This window comes from Pongo abelii, chromosome 1 (genome assembly GCF_028885655.2).
Source record: "Pongo abelii isolate AG06213 chromosome 1, NHGRI_mPonAbe1-v2.0_pri, whole genome shotgun sequence".
NCBI classification, from domain to species: Eukaryota; Metazoa; Chordata; class Mammalia; order Primates; family Hominidae; genus Pongo; species Pongo abelii.
In genome coordinates this window covers 76,078,944-76,090,700 of record NC_071985.2, presented here as the reverse complement: position 1 = coordinate 76,090,700, position 11,757 = coordinate 76,078,944, and the positions used below count along the sequence as shown (strand labels likewise).

At 37.0% G+C, this 11,757-nt stretch overlaps 1 protein-coding gene across 7 annotated transcripts in view; it reads right to left on the bottom strand.

Annotated features, from left to right (window-relative positions):
- Window positions 1-2,852: 2,852 nt before the first annotated feature.
- Window positions 2,853-11,757, bottom strand: part of RC3H1 (ring finger and CCCH-type domains 1) — a 95,681-nt gene continuing 86,776 nt past the window's right edge. For 4 of the 7 annotated variants that reach the window (XM_024232244.3, XM_063726429.1, XM_024232262.3 and 1 more), the window contains exon 20: window positions 2,853-10,449. In XM_024232244.3, coding sequence (XP_024088012.1) covers window positions 10,299-10,449 — 151 coding nt within the window. In that variant the 3' untranslated portion in view covers window positions 2,853-10,298. Of the gene's footprint in view, window positions 10,453-11,757 lie in introns of all 7 variants that reach the window. The other 3 variants (XM_024232232.3, XM_024232253.3, XM_024232242.2) reach the window with 1 other exon arrangement.

The following is an 11,757-nucleotide window of genomic DNA, read 5'->3' as shown; positions in this document are numbered from 1 at the left end:
TGGCTCACGCCTGTAATCCCAGCATGTTGGGAGGCCGAGGCGGGTGGATCACAAGGTCAAGAGATTGAGAGCATCCTGGCCAACATGGTGAAACCCCGTCTCTACTAAAAATACAAAAATTAGCTGGGGGTGGTGGCGCGTGCCCCGGGAGGCTGAGGCAGGAGAATTGCTTGAACCCAGGAGGCAGAGGTTGCAGTGAGCCGAGATCACAATACTGCACTCCAGCCTGGGTGACAGAGCCAGGCTCTGTCTTGAGAAAAAAAAAAAAAAAGTAAATGCCTTTTAAGGAATTTACATTTTTTCCCCAAAATTCTACCTTTGGAACTTTTGTATTTCAGAATTTCAATATTTGGGGTTGTCTTTTGGGATTATGATCAGCTCCCAAGAAGCACAAATCTGGTCCCTTCATTCCACTGCTTACTACCCTTCTTTGCATTCCCTTTACTTTCAGAATAAAATCCAAACACTTAAGCACGGTCCACAGGCTTCCATGATCTATCTGGCTGTGCATCTCAAGCCACTGTGTCACTCCTTTTCCTCTAGTCTTAATGAACTCCTTCGTTTCCACACCTCAGGCTCTTTCTTCCCTTAAGAGAATTCACACATTCTATTTTCTCTGACCAAGCCTCTTGTCTCCCCCACACCTTTCTCCCCCTCCCCCATGATTTTTCAAGTTTTATCTTCAATGCAACTTCCTCAGGAAAGCCTGACCAGCCAGGCAAGGTTAAGTCTTCCTTGGATACCATCTCACTGCTCCTTGCTCTTCTGAGGACAAGTGTGGTTGAAAAATTCTTTGGTAATTCTATTTGGTGTTTTGTCAAGTTCCAGAATTAAAGTTCATTGAGGGTGGAGACAGTATTTTCTAACTCTTTGTCCTCTACAGGGCTGTGCATATGGGAAGTACTCAATACATTTCTTGAGTAAATACTCAATGGGTATTCAGTGGGTATTTGACAAGTCCACTTTTTACATGGTAGGTGTTCCAAATAAGGGTGGCAGCCATTTACTGAATGAGTCATCTTGCTGGAAGGCAAAGGGGTTTACTAATTGATCACTGAAGATTAGCTGGTTATTGGGATTGAAGCACTAACGGGCATAAAAACCAAATTTCTATTGGTACTTTTGTTTCAGCCCAAGAGGTCAGAATGTACCCTATTGCTTGTGAGCAGGGTAGGCCTAGGTAGGTGATAAAGATGGCAGGGCTAGTTTTGTAATTCCCAGTCCAGAATTTATAATCATTCAGGGATGGCTGCAGCAGTTACCACTGCTCATACCCTGAGCTTTCTTTACTATAGTCCCTTCCCTTGAGGTCAGACATACCAATGGACACCTGATCGCTAATTGTTGGTAGGAGGAGTAAATAACCTTCACTGGTAATGTGCATTATTGATTTTTTTTTTTTTTTGAGACGGAGTTTCACTCTTTGTTGCCCAGGCTGGGGTGCAGTGGTGCAATCTCAGCTCACCGCAACTTCCACCTCCTGAGTTCAAGCGATTCTCCTGCCTCAGCCTCCCAAGCAGCTGGGATTACAGGTGCCCGCCACCATGCCTGGCTAATATTTTTTTTTTTTTTTTTAGTAGAGATGGGGTTTCACCATGTTGGCCAGGCTGGTCTCAAACTCCTGACCTCAGGTGATCCGCCTGCCTCAGCCTCCCAAAATGCTGGGATTACAAGGCGTGAGCCACCATGCGTGGCTGCATTATTTACTTTTTAAAAATATTTAGTTCCTACTTTAAAGGAAATTGCAGCTATTGTCAGTTATCCATTTTTATTAAAAAAATGGATGTTTTCTTACATAATCATGTTTCACAATGAATAAAAATGCCATTCCTTGGTATCATCTAATGCCCAATACTTAATCAAATTTTCCTGTATCCGAAAGTCTTTGTATACTTGGTTTGCTAAAATCACCTATGCTGCATTTGACTCCTCCCGCCTCAGCCTCCTGAGTAGCTGGGACTACACACACAAGCCACCACACCCAACCTCCTCCCTTTTCTTCTTCATGCCATTGAGGTGTTGACTAACGTATGGTCTCTATTAGACAAACTTACTTATATCCACTAACTGCGAGGAATGACTAATGGGTGGGGATTTCAGGACAATCAGAAGTCAGTAAGAATGGGAAGACAAGGCTGGGCATAGTGGCTCATGCCTGTAATCCCAGCACTTTGGGAGGCTGAGGCGGGCAGATTGCTTGACATCAGGAGTTTGAGACCAGCCTGGCCAACATGGTGAAATCCCATCTCTACTAAAAATATAAAAATTAGTTGGGCATGGTGGCACAGGCCTATATTCTCAGCTACTCGGGAGGCTGAGGTAAGAGAATTGCTTGAACCCAGGAGGCAGAGGCTGCAGTGAGCTGAGATTGCGCCCCTGCACTCCAGCCTGGACAACAACAGAGCAAGACTCCATCTCAAAAAAAAAAAAAAAAAAAAAAGAATGGAAAGACAAAAAAACATTTTGCATCAGGAAGTTATCATGACAAATCCATTTCACTTAAGCATAAAGATGGCCCTAATTTTCAGAGAAGGCAGAAAAACCAAGACATTGGATGTTAGCCATGGAATCTCATTGAATTGATGCCAGTATCTCAGAACCACTAACCTCACTCCTAATGTGCAATCACTGTGTGACAAATGAAGGAATCTGACTGTAGCTTATTCAAGATTGGACTAATTCCTGTGATGTCCACACAAAATTGGCTACTCCAAGTATGTGTTTGCTCATGCAGATTAGCCATTTCTTTATTTTTCACCTAAAAAAGCCCCCTCCATTAAAAAGGTGTAAGAAAGTAATCTCAAGATTAGAATAAGATGGCACACACTCATTTACAAAAAAGAATACACACGTTCCTCATTAATTTATCATTTAATATAAATGCTGACAGAAAGCAGATAAAGACCTTGTAGACACTTTCATATATTTACAATCCAAAAGGTGAATCACCTCCTTCTACTTGTTAAAATAAATCGTTTTATCTGCAACTCATGGGAGCCTTAAACACTAATTAGGAGCAACATGAGGCTGAGTCAGTTTCCAAGGTAATAAAGAAAGGAAATAGCATTTTAACGAAATGGGCATCTTTGATATAAACATGCACACAAATAATACAAAATTGAGAAAGATAGCCCTAGTACTCTCAAAAATCGGCAACAAGTGGGAACATGTACTTATTTAGACCCAGAGTTCTGCTGCCCTAAACATCTTCCTACTACTATTTCTTTTTTTCCACCACACTTGTTTTGAAAGCTGCTTAAAAATCAGAAATATTAAACAGATTAAAAACAAGAGAAATTGTCTATTTCAAATAGGGTTCTTTTTCCTACTCCAAAAGAACTCTCAGGAGATAAGGCCTTCAAATAAGACTTCACAGTTTGCCAGATCCTAAGGAATTATTCACAGCCTGTGAAATTCCAATCCATTTGTCTTCACCATTCCAACCTATTTGTCTTCACATCTCTTTTTAAAGTTGGAAACACTTGGAAAAAGTAAAATTTCACAAAATTCAGCAATTAGAAAATCAGCTGTCACTTTAAGGCTCAATTTTTTTTTCCTGAACAGGTGGGTGGAGGCAGGCAAGAAAGAATAGGGAGCTGTGGCAATAAAAAAACAAAGAATGCAAGAAAACTTTAAAAAATGGTATGTCTACCACTGATTTATAAGAACAGGAGATATAAATTCTATCCAAAAGTGTAAGTGATTTCATAGTCACTTATAACCTGACTCAAATCTCATGGGCTCCTTTATTAACCAAGATTATTTTTGTCTTGTTAAATATACCTCTGCAGGGCACAATCACTTACAATCAATACGATTGGTAAATTACACAAGCTCTATCCCAAGCAAATATGCACCAATGTTAAAAAGTTATTTTTTTTAAAAAACAAAATAAAACAAAATAAAATCCACCCAAAAAGGTGATAATGACTGCAGAATGTCTCGGGGAGACTGGTATGAGCCTAAAGACCAAATTACCATAGTCAGAGAAAAAAGGCAGAAGGGGTAACAAGGGGAAGACACACACACACGAAGAGGAATCTCAAAACTGGAAAATGTTTAAGTGGGTGAAAGGTTTTGTTCATTACCTTAATTCACTTTTTCCATTGTTCTTGTACCAAAAAGTCATAGATTAATCATAAAGAAAGATAATGAGCCTTGTGGACTAATTAATTTTTAAAAAAAAGTTCTTTTTATTCCCAGGAAGCAGGGAAGAGGAAAAAGGATGAACAGGGGGAGAAGTGTGAAAATTTAGGCCAACGATCCATCTGGAAAAAATAACTCTCAGGACAGTGTCTTAGTTGAACACAGGATGTAAAAACGATAAGCAAAAGCTAAATGCCTTTAAATCAGAGAACTATTTTATGGGGTAGTTCAGATATTATAAGAATGACAGCCAATCAATGGAGAAACATTACACAAATAAATGGTGATTAAAAAGAAAAATGAAAATAATAATAATAATAATAGAGCAACCAATTAGTCACCCACTAGTTTGTTTCCAATCTTTTTCTTGACCCTTTCATACACTCACTGGGGTGGGGGACCACCTGACAGTTTCCAGTTATAAGATGACTCTGAGTGTACAACCTAAAATGGATGCCAAAGACTTGTGAGCTCTGTCTGCTTAGAGTTAGAACAGAAACAAAAACAAATCTGAAACAGTAAGACCTCAATACAAGAAAACAACTCACCTTATCTAGTATAAAACATTAGGATAACAAACTCCACAGGATTTTATTTTTCTAAATACACATTTTTGGACACAATATTATCTTGAGGTTTAAGTTCTTCCCACTTATTGTGCCTTACTTTCTTGTGAAAATAAAGTTTGTTCTCTAGGGATGTTTCCGGGATAAAGTTTAGGAGAAATTCAGTGTTTGGCTGAAAATCCAGAGGCTCTGAAAACAAGGATTCCAGTGGTGAGGTAAGTCCCTTTATTACAATAGGATTTCAAAGGGCTCTTTACCCACTTTGTTCAGTGCAGTATTGGAAACGTAACTATTAGGAATAGATTTATTATTAAAAGGTGTTACTTATTCCTGGTGGTGACAGTCTTATTCTTTATTAACACTATAGCTAGTACTACTTATCAATTATAATCTATTACTTGTGAGATCTTTAGTGAACACAGAAATAAAATCTTAAAAATTCAAATCTTAAGATTTACTTGCTACAATTAATAGTACCTTTTGACAAAAACACCTTTCTTTTTGAAGTGGCTCAGAAAAGCTAAATTGAGAAAATGTTTAATAGTAACTATAATCAACCTACAACTCCCAATAAGTCATTTCAGCAGGAAAATTTCATAAACCTGAGCTGAAGCAACAAATAAATATAAAAATCATAGCTGTCTAAAGTAGAAAGCTATGAATGTGGATCAGCAAAATGGGCACTCAGGTAAAATGATGACAGTAGTAGACTGCTTGCTTGTTCAGGTGCTAATGATGAAAGTAAAATTTGCTTTAGTTTAGTAGGTCTAATTTTTCTTAAAAGGATAGGCAGATTTTTCAGGGGAGGAGATCACCTTGCAACACTGTAACCATATCATCAGTTAAAAATTTAACACACTTAGACTCTTGTTAGGGGGAAAAAAATCTAAGTAAACACTGTAGTTAATTTCCAGGTAGGTTATTAATCTCTCCTAAAAAGTAACTGGGCCATTCCTTTCAATGACATATAAATCGTTCCGGGTGCTTTTTACAGATAGATTTTACAAATAAAACCTTTACTCAATTATTTAAAACGAGCAAAAAGAGAGTAGAAAAATGGTGAGACTGCTACCCACCACCATTTGTATATAAGTGACAGCAACTGAATACTTCTTTACTGAGACGAATCCTTTTTTTAGTGAAAATATTTTGTCTTGAATTTTAACAATCTGTACATGTACTGACTATAGTTAGTTATTTCTCACCAGTCACATACTCAATAATTCTTTTACTCAGACCCATGACTTGACCACAGTGATAGCAGAAGCTGGGGTGGGCACAAATGCTTATACACAATATTACAAAAGATGACATTCACTGGCTTAGAGAAACTGATGAATTTTCATTACTTTTACATTTTACAAGGCTAGCTAACTTTAACAGTTAACTTTAGATAAATCTACTTACACAGTACAATCAACTCACAAATACTAAAAGGTTTCATGATCAAAATGGCTACTACTTCCCCCAAAACCAAAACAGAGTAAAGCACAAGTCTTTGGCTCTCCTTTAAAGAAAACAGCAGGTTACCATTCTTAACCAGACCTTTGTTTGCCTACCAGTAGGGCAAATACCACATTTGTGCATCACTGAGTAATAACACCATTAGAAAAGGCAACTTCACAGAAGTTATTGGCTAAGCGAATTCATTTGAATGCTCTGTTTTGAGGCAGCAAACTGTCACTGTTGCAGATTGGGGAGGGCAGTGGGTAAGTCAAGGGGAAATTACAGGGTGGAAAAAGGTCAAGAAAAAAAAAAAGACATTTATGGAAAAATGTAAACTTCTTGAGCTCCATCCCTGAAGAACTCTGGAAAGTCTGGTGGAGTTATATACTCAAAGTAGCAAATGAGAATCATACCAATATTCTTTTAGGCAAAAGAAATATATGGGAAAGAATAGAAGGGAAGGGAAATAAGATGGGAGAAAGGAATCACCAACATTAATGCTGTACCAAACAATTTTTTAAATACATTGAGTAGTTGAGTATTTGTAGTTGGCATTAGGAATAATGTCTTATCAATATCTAGAATACTACTACTAGAAATCTAGCTAACTCTTCTTTTAATTAGAAAAGTAATAAGGAATGGATCTTTGGTCACTTCAGCCTCTGTAAGTTATCTAAGACAGGACAGTTACTGGACTTATTTTATGACAAAATTATATATAAATTAGGCAAAAGAGCTACATATAAACCAGAAATGGAATCTAGATGTCTTATTCTCAGTTCTTCTACCCTTTCCTAGAGACTCCTTGAAAAAAGAGTAAGTCAAAATACTTTTATATTTCTCGCTATAAATAAAATTCCCTCACCTATGTATGAGTGAACACAATGCTTATTACTCCTACCTTAACCCATCTCAGATATCCAATTTTTGCTTTTGAATTTACCGAAATACAAATAAAGTAATATTTAGAAGAAACTAATATTTTAGTAAGTAGAAAACATAGAAACTGTATTTCCTATCTGGTTTCATCTTTTGTCTCTAAAAAAAACAAAATTAAAAAGCCAGAAGAAATTAATACCTTTTAGATTTTGATTTGAAAAAAGTAGTTACAGAGTCAAGCACTTATGCCCAAATATGCCATTTGTCCTTACAGGCTCATGATATCACAGAGAAAAGGAAAAGGAAAAAAAAAAAACAAAAAACAAATTTTGGGGGTGTTAGTGAATTCCTAAAACCGCTGATGAGCACTAGGAAAGCTGCAAGAATTTCCATTAGGTAAGGTGGAATGACCAATTTAAAATACATTATAGGCACAATGGGACCATATACCATCCTTCTGCCTTTCTGCCCAACCAGGTTAGCTCTAGAGTGTAGGACCATGGAGGGGTACAGCTTGAATTCAGGTTACAATTAAAAAGATTTTTTTCCCCCAAATGAAAATACACGAAAAGAGAAAGATACTATTTTAAGTCAAGTTTATACAGTGACTCTTCTGGTTTTGTTCAGAACAGGAATACTGTATAAATTAATCCCTGCTCCTGCCTACTTCACAGAATCAAAATGGCGAAAGCCAAGAACAAGTGTATTTAAAGGAAATAAGAAGAAGAATAACAGAAACTGAGTTACTAAGGGGTTTCAACTGATATTCAAAATGAATCTTTACTTTTATTCTAAACTTAAAAATTAATACCCACAAATTATCTTCTAATACAAGAATCATTCTGAATTCCAAAGTGAATCAACTGCTTCTAAAATTTAGGATGATCTGACATATCCAAAGGAGATCGGTCCAAATCTGCTTATAAGAAGGTTGTAGTATAAAAATTAGCTGGACGTGGTGGCGCGTGCCTGTAGTCCCAGCTACTCAGGAGGCTGAGGCAGGAGAATCACTTGAACCCAGGAGGTGGAGGTGGCAGTGAGCCGAGATCAACCCACTGCACTCCAGCCTGGGTGACAGAAGGAGACTCCCTCTCAAAAAAAAAAAAAGAAGGTTGGAGGCCAATAATGTTGCCTTTTACTGTTATGCAGAGAAATGAAAAATTGGGACTCTGTCAGACATACAAAAGTTGTTTCTTTCCTTCTCCCAATAAACAATAGGCATTTAAAGTGGAAATGTAAAAAGGGTTTTAAGTAAAAGTCAAAAAGCAAACAAAAGCAAAAAAAAAAAAAAAAAAAAAGCAAAAGCATATATATATATATTTTTTTTTTTTAAAAGAAGAAAAATGTATAAGAAAACTGGAAAAAAAAAAAAAGCCTCACCTTCATTCAGTGCTTCTACCACCTCCCAATCGGTCAATTTATCGCAACAGCTGCGCTCATGCGAAAAAATCCTTAAAACATACCCAATATATATACAGATATAGCTATGTATATATGTATATATATAATATATATATAAATTTTTATTTAAATAAAAAAGAAAGCTCGAATCCCAAGCCAATATGTGTATATCAAATCCTTGACCAGCCAGGTCTGTAGGGCATAATCAAATTCAATGTGAAATAGTATATAAACACGGTGCCTTGACTGGGCAAATTAAATAATTGCTACTCAAAAGAGTGTTCTGTTTGGACTCTCCTACTGGTAGGCAATGGCAGGACTGTATTACCCTTCCCACCCCCACCACCCATTTGTTTAAGTTAACAGTATGATGGACACAGAGCTTAGACTGAGGTTGTTATGACCTCAGCAGCAGTTAAGGGTTAAGAAAATAAGAAACAAGAAAAATATAAACTCTTGTTTTTACCCAAAAAAGCAATGTAGTAACTTATTACATAACCAGTGCTTTCTAATTTAGTAGCAAAATCCAGAAAGGGAAACTGAAAAAATCAGGCAAATAGAGGAATGGAGAGGGCAACTATATCAAACAGTCCCCACTAAACACGTTTTACAGGGTCTTAGTTAAGCACAGACACATGGCATCAGAATATGTGCAGCAGAATAAAAAAAAAAAAAATCCTTACTCTTTTCAACATTTTCATGAAGAAACATTTTCAACATTGGACAGCTAAGTCTATGAAAAATGACTTCAAACTATTTCCTACCTACTTATACTAATGATTCTGAGCAACAAGTGATCAATTCATAAACTATCCTTAAGACTCAATCAGTTTACAAGTAAAACAAAAACATCCATCAAAATAATGTGGCTCTATTCATTTTAAGTTCAAATCAAATGTTGCAGTTTTAAAACATAGTTGATTGTCCTTGTTTTTGAGCATCCTATGATTTCGGCAAAAGTTTAATTTGAAAAGCACTGCTTCAAATTTCCAACCATGAGCTGAACGCAGGTGAAACACCAAACATGTATTTTCAGTGCTAATAAGTTAGTTAATTCTTGATCAACATTTAAATCTAATTAAACACTGAATCAGCTTTCTGATTATATTAAGAGAATGCAAATGATCCTTAATATGAAAATGAGGACTTCAAAAATTGGTAATTCTATTTGAAAAGTTGAAAATAAAAACAAGAAATAAAACCCTCCCAAACAAAAAGCTTCAATGTCAAGAAAAACATACGTATCCAATGAAGCTAGTGATCTAGAAAGGGATAAAGAATTCCAAATAACAGCTCTGGGAAAAGTTGGTTTGCTGCACATTTTCTAATAACTCAGTCTAGTACTGTCTGTTTCTCAAGCACCACAGAATTCTCCGGAAGCTGACGTTTTTGGTCTAAGTTTATGGGGTGATGAGAATTGATAAGGATTGGGGGTGAGGAATTATACAAATTATACACTGGGTATGTAATACCAAAATACAAGAAAACCTACTTCATTAAGATCATACAATTAATCAAACAGAGTGTATATATAATATCTTTTTTTTTTTTTTTAAGCCCTGGATCCAAGGCGTCCAAAGTTATTAAAATAAAGTTCATTCACAGAACAAAAACAAATTTAATCTGAATTGCTTGCAGATACTGCTAATTTTCTTTTTCTTTAAATTAAAAAAATGCATTAATGTGAACTATGTGCAGGGTTTGCTTTTAGTAGTGGTGTTTGTGCACATTGCCTCTGGTGAATTTCCTGGATTTCTCTGACCGCTCTTAAGAGAAAAAGTTTAGAAGTTATGCATTCTCCTACCCCTATGCCCGACAAACTGATTAGGAGCAGAAGATAAAAGTAGGACTCCTCATATTTTAAGGAGCAGAACTGGGAGTAACTCCTGATCTCTGGGAGTCATTATTATCCCCTCCTCCCTCAGGGTCCTCTGACAGGTTCAGAGAGCTGGTCTTGTTTGATAGGAGGCTGATATTCTCTTGTGTCAAGGCTGATCCATTTGGTACATCACTGCTGACATTTTAAAATTTTGAAAAAGGAGAGAGAGAAAAATGATTAGTACAATAAAATCAACAGGGGATAAAATTTAGCATGATAAAAAATATATAAATGGCTTCCACATTTTAATCTACAGCCCCTTATCCATGTTTTAGCACACGGTTGGCAAACTAAAGCTAGCCAGGTGCATTTTTTTTTTCAGGTGCGTATTTCTGTAACTAAAGTTTTATTGGAATATAGCCTGGTCATTTGTTTAACGTATTATCTACTGCTTTCAAACCACAGAGCAGAGTTGAGAATTGCGACAAAAACTGTAAGGCCCATATCTTAAAATACTTACTACCTGGCCTTTAAGAAAAGTACTTATCCCTGATTTAGCAGGTTTGCTACCATAAGAAATAATTTTGAGCTCATGCCTATAATCCTAGCACTTTCGGAGGCCGAGGCAGGTGGATCACTTGAGCTCAGGAGTTGGAGACCAGCCTGGCCAACATGGTGAAACCCTGTCTCTACTAAAAATACAAAAATTAGCCTGGTGGTGCGTGCCTGTAAAAACCTACTAGGGAGGCAGAGGCACAAGAATTGCTTGAACCTGAGAGGCAGAGGTTTCACTGAGCCAAGATCGCACCACTACACTCCAGCCTGGGTGATAGAATGAGATTTTATCAAAAAAAAAAAAAAAAAAGAAAAGCCAGGCGTGGTGGCTTATGCCTGTAATCCCAGCACTTTGAGAGGCCGAGGCAGGTGGATCATGAGGTCAGGAGTTTGAGACCAGCCTGGCTAAGATACTGAAACCCCGTCTCTATTAAAAATACAAAAACTAGGCGGGTGTGGTGGCACGCGCCTGTAGTCCCAGCTACTCGGGAGGCTGAGGCAGGAGAATCACTTAAATCCAGGAGGTGGAAGTTGCAGTGAGCCAAGACCATGCCATTGCACTCCAGCCTGGGTGACATAGTGAGACTCCGTCTCAAAAAAAAAAAAAAAAAAAAAGAATCCAAGGTAATGCATGAATTAAAAAAACAGTCAAAATCCAAGCCTGAAAGCATTAGAAATTTTTGTTATATATCGTCAGGGGGGCAACTTAGGACTATGCATTCAAAAGCCTCAAAAGAGCCTTAGAAAATAATTTAAGATATGCAAACAAAGCATTAATTGTAATACTGTTTATTGTAGGGTTGTTCATGGTAGTTGATATGTATCTTTCCATATCTGCAGAATAATATTGGATGATATAGGATAGACTGAATTAAAAACCAGGGAGATGGAGTGCTGGGTTTGTAAAACTAGCAAGAGGCTAAATGCCCACACACTTTAAAAAGA